Source organism: Eulemur rufifrons, chromosome 29, assembly GCF_041146395.1.
Source record: "Eulemur rufifrons isolate Redbay chromosome 29, OSU_ERuf_1, whole genome shotgun sequence".
Lineage (NCBI taxonomy): Eukaryota > Metazoa > Chordata > Mammalia > Primates > Lemuridae > Eulemur > Eulemur rufifrons.
The window spans coordinates 47,926,597-47,943,355 of record NC_091011.1 but is presented as its reverse complement, the minus strand read 5'-3'; the positions used below and the strand labels follow the sequence as shown (position 1 = coordinate 47,943,355).

At 37.8% G+C, this 16,759-nt stretch overlaps 1 protein-coding gene across 1 annotated transcript in view; it reads left to right on the top strand.

The window, feature by feature from the left end:
- Positions 1-16,759, top strand: part of CDK14 (cyclin dependent kinase 14) — a 521,120-nt gene that overhangs the window by 399,802 nt on the left and 104,559 nt on the right. The window contains exon 12 of the mRNA XM_069461904.1: positions 3,764-3,812. Coding sequence (XP_069318005.1) covers positions 3,764-3,812 — 49 coding nt within the window. The remainder of the gene's footprint in view (positions 1-3,763; positions 3,813-16,759) is intronic.

The window sequence follows — 16,759 nt, the reverse complement described above, 5'->3', positions numbered from 1 at the left end:
CTGGCTGAATTATGTTGCGTCTTATATGATGCAGTCTAGCAGAGAATAAATTCATAAATTAGACATTCTTTTGAAACAAATAAATACATAATTGTTGGTGAGCGCTTTTGTCTGTATCTTTAAAACAATGGATATTTGTGATCGGGGCTGATCTTCAGCTGGTGCACACCGTTGTGGCATAATGGCTAGTTTTGTTCTGATTGGTCTCTTGCAGGTTATTAAATATTTTGTCAATTACCCCTGCTCAAATGATAACTCTGAAACTCCAGGAGAACTCCACCTCCACTTTAAATACCTTCTAAATCATCACAGATTTATGAAATTCCGCATCTTTGAAATCTGGAAATTGAATATCAGTGCTTGCTCTATTAGCCATCCTTGACTCCTCCCTTCTGTCACCCCTCATCTAATTCACCTGTAGATCTCACTGGTTCTACCCTGAACACTTTTTCAGACTCTGGCCCCTTTCTCGTTGCATTCACTCTGTTCCCAAAGCCCAAGTCCTATAGGCTGTCTCCTGGGCAGTTGTAATAACCTTTCCTTGGTCTCCCTGCCTCCAGCCTTGCTTCCTGTAGTGTGTTCTCTGAACAAAAGTCAGAGTGATCTTTTTGTTTTGTTTTTTTTTTTAAAAAAAAGGCCAAATCTTACTAGATCATATCTCAAAGGCTACAAAGGCCCTCCACCCTTCTGCCTGTCTCTGTCTCAGTTTCCACGCCCTCTGCCAGGTTCTTGGTCTACTCCAGCTTCGCACACTCCTCACTGGAAGATTTTTTTTGGTTTGATTCCCTCCTATGTCTTCAGTAGTTGTTCAGTAAGTAGTAGTGGAATGAATGAATGAATCATTGTACAGTGTTTTTAGTCATTTCTTTTGAGTAAGGTCTGGTTTAGAAATAAGAAACTGAGTGTGTGTTTTACTTTCCTTTTGTTCTTCTTATCCAGTGGTAGTCTTATATGTGAAACGTACCATAACAAAAATAATATAAGTCATTTTCATTCTCTCCTTTAAAACATTGCAATTAAAAGCAGGCAATACTGACAAAGGACATCAACCAATATTAAGCAAAATTAGGCCTCATAAGTATTAAATAATTAAAAAGAAATGAAATCAATATAAAAAAATTTTTTTTAGAGATGGGGTTTCATTCTGTTGCCCAGGCTGGAGTGCAGTGGTGCCATCATAGCTCACTGTAACCTTGAGCCCCTGAGCTCAAATGATCCTCCTGCTTCAGCCTCCTGAGTAGCTAAGACTACAGATGTATACCACCATACCCAACTGGGTCTCACCGTGTTGCCCAGGCTGGTCTCAAGGGCCTGGCCTCAAGCAATCCTCCCACCTCAGCCTCCCAAAATGCTGGGATTATAGGCGTCAGCCACTATGCCCAGCCATTAAAAAAAAAAAAAATGTAATGTTACTGAAGTACTTATACATGAATATTGTCTAAACATCTAAATGAAAAGACATACCAGATTCTTATGTACATGTACAAAGATTTCATATCATCCTTTTCAAATAAATATATAATTTAATGGAATTGCAACCAGATTTCCAATGGGAACTTTGTTTATCTTGTTGGTTGACTATTTTGTTTTAAACTGGCCTGTCCTCATCACCAACCTTAAGTGTCCTCCCACACTAAGTCACTCTACATCAAATCTCCTTGTTTTACTTTCCTAGAACACTTACCACTTTCTAAAATTAGCTTGTTTGTTATGTTATTGTTGGTGGTGGTGGTGGTGGTGGCGATGGTGGTGTTTATGGTTTTCTTGCCTCTCTCACCTGTTCTAGAATATAAGCTTCATGAGGAAAGTAACTTTTTCCGTTTTGTTCATGTGTGTATTCTGAGCACAAGAACAATCCCTAGCACTTATTAGGTACACAGTAACTGTGTGGAATTAATGAATAAAGAAATGTTCACAACTTACTCCAATAATTAAAAAAAAAAAATACTAGTTAGAAAATACATTTTCTGAAAGATAGGAAGCACTCTAATTTTAAAATAGTATGATACTGGCATGAATAGGTGAGTAGAAAAGAAAAGAGTCCAGGCTCTGATATATTTGGGAACTTAATATAGGTTAAAGGTGTCATTTCAAATTATTGGAGAAAGAATAATTGATTTATTACATAGTCCTGGCATAATTATCTGACCTCTTTAAACAAACAAAATGAGAACTGTATGTCATACCATATTAAATAAATAAATTCCAGACACGAAAACCAAGAGATAAAAAAATTAGTAAAAAAAAAAAAGGAGAAAAATGAAAATCATTTGTATAAACTCAGAGTCTTTTTCTTTAAGCAAGACAAGAAGGCCAAAAGAAAGAGAATAATTTATTTTACTAAATAAAAATTTAAATTTCTGTATGGAAAAATACTTGATAAATAAAAGTGAAACTTCACTTTTATATTTATATTTATGTGAGACAACTTGATCATATACAAAAAAAAACTTCTATAAACTGATAAAGGCCCACAAATCAATATTAAATTTAAAATTGATATCAGCTATGGAAAGTGAAATTTGAAACAGAAGAAGAAATGCAAATAGCCAGGAAGCCTATAAAAAGAAGCCCAAGAATGTTTTATCAAGCACAGGTTTGGCAAAAATGTAAAACACTGATAACAACCAGTGCTGGAAGGCATATGGAAAAAGAGACACTGTTTTTCATCACTGGTGGGAAAGTAAAAAGTAATCTTTCAGCATCTATTAAAATTTAAAATATACATACCTTTTGCCAAGCAGTTCTATATTGGGGAATCTGCACAACAAAAATGAAAGAAAGCATCTGTATATAGAGACGGATGTGCAAGGATATTTATTGAAGCACTGTTTGTAAGGGAAAAGGAACTGGAGACTACCTAAAGGTTCATCAGTGGGAGAATGTCAAGTAAATTATGGTACTTCTATTCTATGGAATGTTATACCATTTTGATACAATCGTACGTATATTTTCTTGATTGGAAGGACTATCCACCGTATATTATTAAGTGCCAAAGAAAGTTTCAGAGTAATGTTTATTGTACAATCCATTTAACAAATTAAAATAGTATATATGTTTGTATACATGGATGGGTATATTTTATAAATACAAAGAAATATGTGGGAAGGTACATACCAAGCCATTAACAATGGCTATATCATCAGGAGTGAAAAATGGAGAGCAGGAGAGGAGATTATTAATATCTATTCTATATCACTTTATTGTTTAAGTTGGTAAAACGAACATGTTCATTTTTAATTTTAAAAAATATAATAAAGATTCTTCAATGATAAATATAAATATACATTATAGGGCATTGGTAGTTTGGCTTTGAGTGTGTATAAATACCATACAGTGTAAGAAAGTAGACCCAACATTACTGTATTTGGTCAGAGAAATCTTCATAGAAAAAACAGCATCTTACTTGACAGATGTGTCAATATTCTTCTGTAAATCTGCTTACAGTTTGCAGGTTTGGAGTTTGCATTTCTTTTTTCAACTCAGTTAAAACTTAATTATTCTAAGAAATAATTGCTAGGAAACCAGATTATGAAATCAATCATCCTGGACAAAAGAAGACAATGCTTCATTGTTTAAAATGTTATGATCTTCCTGTTGTACTCTTTGTAACTACCCAATCTAAAGGGGAAAACCCTTACTATGGCTAGTTTAACTATGACTAAATAGAACACTGTCTTTTGTAAAAGTTAATTTCTTCAACATGCTTGTAGTTTATATATTCGATAAAAAGATTGCTTATCATTTTTCTTTTTTATTTCAGAACGCTTTACCCTGTACAGCTCTAAAAACCTTAGACAAGCATGGAATAAGTAAGTCTTTATACAGATTGTGCTCATTCTTCTTCTGTCTTTTAATATTTACAACTCTCCTGATAAGCTTGTCATGGCTTTTTTTTTCATTCATTCATCTTGCTGTCTATTCATTTATCCATTTGACCATTAAATTGTTATTAAACCCCAAATGTATATCAGCTACCATGTTCAGCCTGAGCCAACACTGTATGAGTTTGGGTTCCTAGAGCAATGTGGCATTGCTTCAGAACTGCAAATCCTAACATTCCTGTGGTCAATCTTCTTTTAACTAAATTCCAAGAAATATTTTAGTATCAGCAAAACATCATTTATAAAATACAATATGGGAACTGACTTTCTAATCTAAATGGTACTGGTGACGATTTTTGAGCTATATAAAATTGATCTTTTAAATTTTTTGTTTATATATCTTTCCCCTTGGCCGTTTTGGGAAGCTAAGTACACTTACCGCCTGAATTCAGTACATAACTCAATTTATTTCATTTCTGTTCTCTATCTGAACTTGTTGAAATGGTCTTATTTATTGGTTTCAAAATTTCTCAAAATCTGACGATCTTGGTTTTGTAAATTACTCGGGAGTCTTTTAGTGCAAGCCAACCTGTTAGTAAATCACTGGAAGTCAGAAAGCAGAGGAATCGCATCACTACTGTTCCATTATCGGCGTCACATTTTGAGCATTATGCTGGGGGAAAGGTGACTGGCACAGCTTTGATGAAATAAACTGTAATGTACCATAACAAAATTTTGTCTCTTGGGAATTTAGCATTATAGTCTCGCTTTTTACAGTTATGACATGTTTAATTTTGGACACCATCAGTTATGAAAATAAGAAAAAACTTTTTCGTGTTAAAAATGCTTTCAATCAGTGTTGTCAGTAGATACAGTGCACAAAAGCTGATTGTGAGGAACTCATGGAATGAATACATTAAGTTCTGCAGTAGTTTGTTTGAAGGAGTTGGCAGTTTATTTTTATTAAATTTGTACTTAGAAGAGCACATTGGCGTAGTCATCTTTGTCTAACACAGGGCTTTCCATTTGCCATTTGAGGAATGGATGCCTCTCCTGGGAGGCACGCCCTCTGCTGGGGCATTCTGGGTGTGCCCCTCACCTCTTAACTACTACCCTTTACTGATCACTGGTCTAACAGAGTTTAATTAAGTGCTTTTATACACGAGGTAATATATACAGTGTATCGTTCCTACCTTAATTAAATGATTAATTGCATTCGTCTCTCAAAAAGTTCTGTCCCACCAGATAATCACTTTATGAAACAATTCTTGATAAAGCAATGGAATCTCTAAGCCTATATTTGAAGTAACAGGAAAATCTGACAAATCATACACAGCATACCAGCATTTGTGGGAAGCAATAATTAGAATTATGGAATTTATCATTAGAATTAACTCAAAGTCATTTAATAAACTGAGTCCCACCCTTGGTTTACTTTTTAGATATTTTAAGGAAAATATTAAAAGCTAAGCTTGAGGTAAGGTTTTAAAATTATAAACATGGCTTGTTTAGAACCATGCTATTTTTAAGTCCCCATAAGTCTTATTTTTTGTTGCCTCAAGGGTTTATTTTCTAAGTAGTAAAATCATCACTAAAAATATTATTAAAATATTACTTTCTGGTGTTCCAGTGTTAAGTGCTGAATCTTTAGAGCCAAACTATAGCCTCTAGCCAATTCAAACCCAATGTAATTTAGAGAGAACCAAGATTCAGAGATGTTAATTATGTTATTGATTCTTCCTCTAAATGGACCTTGCAACCATCATCAACATTCCAACATCTCTCGCTTCAGGAGTGAGGTTTAGATCCAAAAGAATTGCATTAAGAGACTATAAACAAGTGTTGGGCTTTCTCCATTGCTATAACTAATTTGCTTATCTATGGCACAATTACTAAACTAAACCAATTGGTAAATTCTCTTATACAGTAGTAATAGGTTTAAAATAAAGTGAACTAATTTGCAAGAACTAAGTTAAGTTCAATTTAGATGAGTTAATATAAGATGGGTGGTTTAATATAAAAAAGTAAGTCACTGTTCAAAATTTAGTAACAATGCTTTTAAAAATATGTGTTATCCCAGATATTGAAGCTAGTGAATGTGTTAACCTGCCTAAGAGAGTAGGAATTTCTTGAGAAATGAATCCTTAAATCTCTTTGAATGGCTACAGGAAGTGACACGGTTTATTTGGGGGCCAAGTCTGCCCTAGGTAACACCCATGCAATTCCCTGCTGACTTCATTTGTATCAGTACCATGGGCATAATTTTATCCTTTGAAAGATTTTTTATTCTGGGGAAACAAAGCAGCGTCAGAGGCAACATATCAAAAGATCCAGCAGTTAGCCAAACTCAGAAAGATAATATACAGAAGAAATCTTAATTACAGGCTTAAAAAATAATAAATATATATTAATAAAAGAAAGTCCTTTTATTCCCTCATACAGGAAGTACATGATCCATATGAGCTCTTCCTATGTTTGGATTAAAGGAAGACAAATCTTAATTTTATAAAAACATGTATTGTTTTCTGACTGCCTTCAAAACATCTCATTTTATTTCATTGGATTTATAAAGACTCTCCCTAGTTCTCTTCCAGATCTCTCTATTTATAGTTGTCTGACATTGGCATGTATGTGCAAGCAACCAAGAATTTCAGCCACTTAGAAGATCTTTTATTATTTTGGCTGGAAAAGAAGCCTTAGTATATACTCTCCAGCATAGTTAAGGGTAAGGTTCCAGGAACACATTTGCTTGTTTTGGAATTTTTTCACAGCTGAACAATTTGGGAAGTTTAAAAGTATCAGAAAGAGAATTAAGGGTAAACCACTAAGTCACGGAAGACAGATCTGAAAACATGGCTAGCAGTGGTAAAGGGAAGCATGTCCAGAGACTGGAATAGGTGCAGGTTAGCCTCTTCCTGCTTGTTCCCGCACATGCTCTGTCTAGTTCTGCCTGTAATCCTTCTGTTAGTTCGGTACAGCTGGATTTCTCCTAAGAACTTATAAAAATTTATATTTTTAAATGTACAGCAAGTACAGAGACGTTGTAATGAAGCTACCTTTCTGGGAATGCAAAAATAGAGAAGAAAACATTTACCTGCTATATTTGAATGTACCCACAGAGTCAATCCCTAATTTAGAAGATTTAGAAATGTTTCCTAACTTTGTGTTCTTGAACTTTCCTTGAATATTTTATCTGATTCAGTGTTTAACTTCCAAAACTTCCACAACTCTCTACTGTGAGATAGTTGTGTCACATATGCATCAAACATAATGTATTTTAGGTAATAGTTAGAGGAATAACATAACTTTCACTGTGTATTTGTTAGTGGTGCTCTATTTTTCTTGTCGTCATATCTGATGTGTCCCATTAAGATTAGGGTCAGTGCCTTCTTAAGAAACTGAAAGACCTCGTTTCCACTCCCCCTAATGTTCTCTGTTGATCTAAAATTTTCTGACACAATACTGTATTGCAAAGTTAGTTAGAGCTTTAAATTTCTTTGCCAGCTTAGAAATGAGAGGAAGGTAAGAGCACTGTTACTGCACTAGGAGGAGCAGTTGAGTCGAGTCGGATCTTTAAATCATCTTTCTTTGCTTTCACGTTTTTTTCATTGTTGATCATTTTCATTATAATTCTATTTACTTCAAAGTAACAGTTTTAATTTATTTAGTGCCTGGAGACTTCTTCTCATAATATTTTCAAAGAAATTATTCTATACGTCGTCTATTCACTTTTGGGGGGATGGGTTTGTTGGGGTAACAAGCTCTAAAGCAGACAGTTAAGCAGACATTTTGAAATTCTAGTCTCTTAACTCAAAGGGTGAGCTCCAGGGGTCGACTGCCCAGCTCTGTCCCCTTGAGTTCAGCTTTAGAAGACTATGTGGGATGTAGTTCTTCACCACATGTTATACCCTTGATAATGTACAGTTTTCAACGCAATAGTCAGATCCAAGCAAGTCTCTTATCTTGACCTTGGACACCTATATATGGTAATGTTTGGAGGCCCAAAGGCTCACCCGCTTGCTTGAAAGTTGCAGTTCAGAACAGTTTCGGGGGACATTCATTTTCATAAGAATGAATCATTAGTTCAGTTACTGAAAGCATTATGTGGATGTGATGTTCATCAGACTCGATAAACCCCTTGCCACCCAATAGAGAGCAATTCTTCTGGGTAATTGCAGGTTGGATTCTTGAAAGGAACAAGAGGAGGACCTAAAATAGGAGATGCTTTCTAAGCCCTGGTGGGAGTCCTAGAAAGCCCCAGAGAAGACAGAATAAAGGTCTGTCCAAAGACACAGGTTGCGGGCCCGGGCCAGGAAGACAAAGAAGCAGCTGAGAGGAAATTGGTAAATTTGCCAAAGGCCTAGCCCTGATCACTAGCAGTGGCAACAGCACAAATGTGAAAGCGTATGAAATATACCTAGTCAAAGGCCTAACCTGCGCTCATTGCTCCATCATCCTCGTTGTGATGGAGGAGGTGGTGGCAACTAACATTTGGACAGCCTGTTACAATACAGAATTCAATTTCATGTATATTGTCACATGCCCCACATATTCTTACCAGGCAGGTATCGCCATCTCCATTTTATAGCCTAAAAAAAAAAAAAAAAAAAAAAACTACCCATGAGGTCAAATGATCAATGCAATGTCCCCCAGTGAATCTTGTGAAAAGAATATTATGAATTTTAAAACCCTGATATTCATGAGGGTTTACCAGTATCTGATTTTATTTCATTCTCACCACAATGGGTGGGGAGATCTCTTCTGGGAACTGAGTCATTCCCAGTCTATGCAGCCGGAGAGCTGGGGTGGAGTAGAAAGCTGACTTCCTCTCTCCTGAGCCAAAAGTGTTTGCAGCAGACCGGCCACCCACACCGCCAACCCCGGCCTCTCTGCACCACTGCTGGGTCATGCGCCATGGGGAAAAGGTTGGCTTTGTGACAGTCTAAGTTCCAGAGATGACAGGCCTGCCAGCCACCCCCTCGCACCCTACCAGCGAGGTTTATCGCCTCTTGCACGCAGCCCCCACTCCCCCCAGGAGGCTCTCCCCTGTCATTTTGTGTCATTGCCAGATTTCTTGTCCATGTCTTTCTTTTTGTAGCAAAGAATTCACTGTTGTTAATAACGCCTGGTGATGGTCGAGGGCAGGCCCTGTGCTGTTTGTTACCTGGTGGGCATGTGTTTTTTCTTCCCCTTCTGATAGAAACTGTCCATCTTCTGTCTTACTAATTAGCAGTATGTGCCAGGCTTAGGAGTTGGCACCAGCCATTGTTTTTCATCCTTTCAGATTGTGTGCTGGACTCGTCATCCAAAAGTACATGCTTCTGGTGCAGCTAATGCATTCCTTCTGCCATCCAGCTCATTAAGGAATAGAACCCAGCCACACTTGGGAAGTGGCATAGAGCTTCCGGAGGCTGCTGGGCTGTGGTTTCCCTAAAAGGAGGAAGATGGAATCAGGCTTTCTTGAACTGTTCCCCAAAACAGATTCTAGACGTGTAAACTGTAGAGGTTCTTCTGCTTCTCCCAAATATAAAGTGGGGTATTTGTATTTTGTGACTGCCATAGCAAATCGCCACAGATTTATTGGTGTGAAACGCCGTAAATGTGTCATCGCACTGTTCTGTCGGGCAGAAGTCTGGTGGGCAAGACTGCTTTCTTTTCTCTGGGTCTCACAAGGCCAAATCAAGGTGTTGACCAGACCGGGCTGGGCTCTTATCTGAAGGCTCTGGGGGAAAACGTGCTCCCAGGCTCATTGCGGTTGTTGGCAGAATTCAGTTTTTTGTGGGGATAGGGCTGAGGTCCCCATTTCCTTGCTGTTTGTCAACCAGGAGCCTCAGCCAGCAACTTAAGGCCTCCTGCATCCTGCATGCCTCATCCACGGCCACCTTTTCCTTCAAACCAGCTTCTAATAATCTCTGACTTCCCCTTCTGCCTCCAGTGGGAGAAAGTTTTCTGCTTCTAAAGGTTCCCGTGATTAGATTGAGACCACCTGGCTCATCCAGGTTACTGTCCTTGTTTAAAGGTACAGAGTCCCTTTTACCATGGAAAGTAACACAGTCACAGACTTCAGGGATTAGCAAGTGGACATCTTTGGCGGCCATCCTGCCTACCGCGAGTGGGTCCTGGGGTTTCCTATTCAGTCGTGAGTCCTGGGGTGGAGCACAGCAGAGCGGAGAAACCCTCCCTAGCCAGGTCAGACACAGCCTCTCTCACCTGGTCTCTGACCCATCAGGTAACAGGCGTAGACTTCTGACTAGGATGAGTCCTCATTGCCTGATTCACAATAGGTCTCCTCAAAATTATGTATAAAGAAAAATCATTTTTTTAATTCCCAGCATAGAGGAAAAAGAGATTATGCTCAGGGAGGCTGGTGGTCTCTGAGATCACTAAAAGTTAGGCCTGACATTTCTGGGCCTGCACTGCCCAACGCAGTAGTAGCCCTTAGACCCCCGTGGCTCCCGGGCACTGGAAATGTGACGAGGATGATTTAGGAACTGCATTTTAAATTTTACTTAAATGTAATTAATTTAAATGTAAAGAGCCACATGTGACAACATATTGGACAGTTGTAGATCAACATGTGAAATGCTCATTTATTTTAAATGCTCCCCAGTGTAACGCACACATGGGCGTCTGACGCCTGGAAACTCTACGTTAAAGAGTCATTGCATTTTGCACTCAAGTGTCCAGAGATCTTGCTGTATATTTTTGCATCTCACCTCTATCTTTTATTTGTAAACACTCTGAGAAGACAATGGCTCTGGAGTACCCAATGAGCGTAATAAATCTGCAGGGGGAAGAGTGGAAATATCAAAGAACATCAAGCAGACACTCCTTCCCGCCTCCTCCCCTCCGAAGCCACGCTGTTCCCTCCTGAGGGGCGCTGCCTGTTGCAAGCTCTCTATTCCTTTCTCCTCCGTGTGTTCTCTCACTCTCTTTTCTGTTGGGAACTGTTAGGGGTTAGACACACAGCTCTCCACCCTTTTGAACTCCCCTAAGAATTCGCCTCTCTGCTGTTGTTCCCCGTTCCCTTGATCTCCCCTAACTCTACTCAGAAAATATCGCGAAGGCTCAGCTTCCTGTTCACGGTGTAGGAGATGCCATTGAGAGGGGCTCCATTTTCTAAATAAGCCTCCCAGATCAAGAGCCAGGTCTTCCTCACCGGGCCCCTGTGGGTACACATATTAATTCTCAAGCTTTAGGACGTTGACAACTGCCACATTTTAGAAAGTGTGGCATAAACAGAAACGCAGTCGTTTTTACCTGTCCTTATTTAAAAGAAACACCTGATCCTTTTCCTCAACATTTATTTATATCATTTTCTTTTGATTACGAAAATATTTACAAAAAATTTAGTAAATTTTCAGCCTCAAAATGAAGATGAACATAAGTCACTAGGGAAAGATGATTTTAACATTGTCATCCTTTGTGTCCACTGTCACCCATTCCACCCTCTACCTTGGTTGATTGTCTTGAAACAAGAGATCCCCTCATCATTTGGGGACACTTCTATAAAACTGGGGCTCAGCATCCACTCGTGAGGACGCAGTTACTAGAGCACTCATGTTGACACATGCATCTAACATCTGCTGCATAAATAGTCATCCTGCTGACCTTCCAAGAATACAGAGTCAATAAATAGTATTGTTCTCAACCAAGAAAGAACAGAAGAGAGAAAGGGAGGCTGCACAAGCTAATTATTGGCACAGTGGCAAGAAAACACCTGAAGCCCCCTGAATCTTTGGTATCACAGGGACCAACTTCAACCCTGGATCCATTTCTGAACTGTATAATATTCAGCAAGCTCACTGGCCTTTCTGAGCCTCAGTTTTTCAATCTTTAAAACCTCTTGGCAGGATTATTGTTTAACCTTTAAGGTAAGGGTGTAAATTACCGGGCACCTTACCAAGCACAGTCCCTCCACAAATATTAGTTTACCTTCCTTCTGATTTTCAGCACTCCCTGCCCTCGCCTGCCAGTCAGAGCCTTCTTTAATTCAGTTGCAAATAAACAATTCTCCTCGAACGTGAATACCGCTCCCACACAGGATCCCCACACAGCCTCTCGAATATTCTTTCTACCTTCTTAGGAGCACATGCTGAACTGCTTGGTCACCAAATCTTTTTTTATTTTTTAAATACTTCTTGTGTAGAAACAAGGTTTGCCCTTACCCAACAGTTTCTTCCTACGAGTGATATGTTAATAAATAGCATTTTACAAAATTAATGTAAAACTGTGATTTATCCTAAGTCTTGAAACACATCTATTAGACAATTTTCCTAATTAGATTGAAAGAAACACGTAGACAAATCACTGTTACCAAATTCAAACATTTGCTAGACCTTTTCCTGTGATGTTATCTGTATAGGAACTGCTGATGGGTAAGCCTTAGCCAGGTGTGTAGGTGTTCACTTGACCTGTGGTTTCAGTGATGAGACTAAGTATAAATATTCTTGCTATTTATGGCATTTAAATGGGGAGGGCAGGTGAATTATCTCTTGAAAAACATGCTGGGAGCATGGCCTTGCTGTATCTGTCATCACTGACGAGGAGAACTGGCAGGGGATTCCGAAGGTAACCTGCCTGTCTTTTTCTTTCAGACAGTGAGCCCCATCTGTACCCTAAGGCACACATCCCATGTTAAGCTGTTAGATCCATCATGGGAGTGACTTTAACAATAGATTTCAGTATGTCTTTAACAACAACAAAAATAGATAAAATTACCTTGAACACACATATACACAACTCCTAAATCAATATTTTTTTTCCTTACCTGAAAGAACATTTTAAAATCATTTCAACATTTTTGAGATCTCAGAAAAAAAATCTAGTGGTGGTTTACAGTGAAAGTCTCCTAGTGTTTATGTGTGTGTGTGAATATTATTACTTAGATTATAAATGAGAGATAAATGAACAGAAGTATTAACACAAAGGGATCCATATTCTGGCCCTCGTTGCATTGTTATACAGCATATCTTTGTGTATCTGTATGTGAATTCTCTGCTAGTCCTCAGCTGCATTTAATCCCTCAAGACTTGGTGTAAAAACATAATGCCAAATAAAGAACTTTCCTTAAATTATTCAAATCTCCCCATAAGTGATTTCCCACTCTTCCTACAATGGAAAACATTTGATCATAAATTCAATTAAATCAGCCATCGTCTTTGTGATGTTTGTCCAGCTAAATCCTTTAGTGACTAAACCAATAAACACACCAGCTGTGTGTGTGCATGTGTGTGTGTTTATGGCACAGCTATTGCAATAGAATTGATTTGAAGTAAGGATGAAGGGTAGTTCTCATTTCTTAAGCCAGATTTTGACCACTTCACTGCAGCCAGGACTTAAAAGATTAAACTCTTCGGGGTAAAATCATGCATATTTCTTTAAATGCATTGCCTTTTATTTCCCAATTTGGAGATGAATTTTAATATATTTTTAGATCAAAACTGATACAGTTTGGAGATGTTAGTAAAAGCTGTCAAGCCACATCAGCCATTCTTCCTTCTCTTTCTTCCACACCCTGTCCTCCCTAGTTAAAACAAAGGAAAATTGACTATCGACATACTTTTAAGTTTCTCAGGGAAAATGCCATGATAGGACTATGGTACTATTTATAATTTCTTATATGCGTGTCAACCGAAGAAGTAAGCTTTATTAGAGGCTTGTAAATGTTGATTGTTTCTCATTTTGATTCTAAAGCCTTTCAGACACACAGATATCACCAACTTCCCCCTCTCCTTTTCATCTTACCTTTACTAATGATCCTATTAATTTGGATATAACTGAACCCTTATTTATGTATATCTTTACATATGCGAATATACATGTGGCCTGTAGAGGGCAGCATGTTCTGAGGGAAAAAAAGGTTACAAGAAGGCTGCTTATCTCTATAAAAAATGTGAGATAAGCATACACACACACACATGCACACACACACACACACATATATATATATATATATATGTATATATTTTCCTTTAGCAAAACAAGTAAAATGTCTCTGGTAAAGAAGCCAGTGCTGCCCCGTGCTTTGATTGTCCATCCCTGTCTGCCATGTTAGGTATCTGTTTAGATGACAAATATTTTTGTGAACTGGCTGAGCTACCTTGGGGGCTGCTTAATTAGGGATTATGCCAGGTTCCATGCCTTAGCCTCCAAATGGGTCTAAGCACATTATTTTATGTATAAAGATGAGTACAAGTGGGATTTGTTATTTGCTTCTCATTTCTTGTCACCCTTGACTGAAGTTTAGAATTTGAGGCAGATTGTACCTATAGCTCTCATTTTATGTGGTGGTCAGGCGAGGCTTTACTTAGAATTTTGCTATTCCACATCCCTTACTTTTAGGTTGTAACTGCCAAAGGAATTCTAGTGTCTTTTATTTTCCCCATGAAAATGAAAAATATTTATACAGGGACATCTTCCATCCGTAGTGGACGTTAGGCCTAAAAGTTGGGTTTCTTTCCTTGCCAGGCAGCACATCTTTGGGGTAAGTCTCTGACCTGGACTTCTCTCTATTGCTACATTCATTGATTTTATCAGTCCGATCTCTACTATTCATCTAAAGAACTAAATCTTCCCAGTGAGTTTGTGAACTACGTATTTCCTTTAAGAAAATTTAGAAATTTCTAGAAGCTACATGAAATCATTTAAGAATATAGAACTTCACTGTCCAGTAGATCTTTGTGCATTGAAGGAGATGTTCTATATCTTCACTTTCCAATATGGTAGCCACTAGCCAGCCACATGTGACTGTTGGGTAATTTAAAATGTGACTAGTGCAATTGGGGAACTAAAATTTTTAAATTTTATTTAATTTTTATTAATTTAAATTTAAATAGCTACATGTGGCTAGTGGCTACCAAATTGGACAGTGCAAAATAGAGCATGACTTCTGATCAGTTTGAAGCAAATGTGTTCTCAGAATATATTGTGAGGTGGATTAGGTTTTTCAGCTAAAAACCTACTGCCCAGGTTTTTATTTTCTCATTAATTTCTTTCTCATATAGCTGTAGGCTTAAATCCAAATCCTCTGACTCTGCCCCAGGATTTACTTTCTCTCAGAACATCTGAGAGATTTTCAATTTTCAAATTCTTCGATTTTGTTGAATATTGAACATATCTCTCTTGGGTATCCAGAATGGAGTTTCAAAACATGGCGTTTCCACAGCACTGATTCTGTGGACACTGGCTATTTCATAGTCTAAGCACTGTTATCTGTTTATATCTAGTTTTCCTAAACATAGAAACAAAACTTAGCAAGTGTGCTAAAATGTGTCAAGCTGCATACAAGCTTCATATAGGTTAGTGCATTTCCTAAATTGATTTTGTGTGTGTGTATGTATGTATGAAACAACTGGTTTACATTGATTACAAATAAAGCCTATGTTTGTATCATCCGTTCTGAAGTGACCTCAATACTCTTTTGAAAATTTTCTTGTAAGTTCCCAAGTAATGAGTTTTTCTTCTTTCATTTCTTTAAACACTGCCATATCTTTACACATGATCTGTAAATGCTTGTGTTCAGTTTTCTGCATTGTGCTGATACTGTTGGTTTCAAGACATAAGCAGACTTTTTTTTAATGGTATGTGTCATGCCACCAGCTTCTGACTCATATTAGAGACACGCCTGAAAACGCCCTACATACATATACCTAGAAATTATAAATAGTCGGACCCCAGATGATAATAAATGTACCTTTTCTGTTCATTTGTCTTTCTTTCATTTCAGTTGTAAAGGTAGAATTACTGTTCACAAAGATAAACAGCTCTAACAATCATGCCAATTTGGGAGTTCTTTAAGCCACGGATATGGAATCACACCCTTTCATTATAAATCATTTTATATAGAGAGCCAGATGTAGAGTTAAATCAGGCATAAAGAAATGTGCAGCTCAAAGGTCGTGCTCACTTTCAGTAAAAGCCTCAGCCTACTCTATGCTCACCATCAAACAACATATTGGAGCACCGATGCCCCCGGATCTACAACCTCCTCCATGGGAGAAAGGAATGCAATGCTCATTGGTAGTCACGTTATTTAAGAGACCAGCCTTTTGGAAAAGACTAGGCATCCTTTCACCACAAGGCATGACAGAACAAAATAGGGAGTGATCATGACATTCTTTTCAATGTCTTTTAGTAATGGGCTCTAACACTGGGCACCACTGCATGAAGCCAGTTCCCTGCCAGTCTAAGATTGGTAGGCGTTCTGCTAATGATCATGAGTCCACTGCAGAGAAACCATCCAACTGAGGTCTCTATAATGAAGCAACTCTTTGTGTATTGGGAACAACCACTTACAAACTCCAGAAGCACTTTAGGCTACTTGATAAGAGTGTTGCAGTCATTTGCAGGTTCAAATAAGTATAGAGAGAGAAGATGAAAGGTCAAAGACAAGGGCTTGGAACTAGAAGGAGAACACAAGGTACCATTTCTTAACTCTTCTTCATAACATAGAGTTGGCATATATCCTGCAGATTTGTTGTTAAAAGTCAATCCTTAAATAACACATTCACATCCTAATGTAAGAGGAAATGAAGTCTTTTGAAAGACATATATTTAAATTTTTTCTAAATATTTTAAAATCTCTCCTCCAATGAATTCTCATATTTGTTGTATATATCGCAGAGTAGAATAAATTATTTCTTAAGCCTTGAACCACAAAATCAAAACAAACACAACAAAAAATGTTTTCTTTATACTAACTTTAGCACCTGACATGTAAGAAATTACAGTAATCTCTAACTAAACATACATTGCAGTTACTCCGAATTCTAGTAGATGTCAGTTTGAGACTCTACTGCTTGGAGGGCCCTGGTTCAGATGTTTGTGAGTCACTCTGTTTGGGGCTATTTGAACAGAAGAGTTGGGAAGAGGAAAGGAAGAATGAGGATGGATGAGTAAAAGACACGCTTTTGGACTGCTGTCTTGGTCACTCT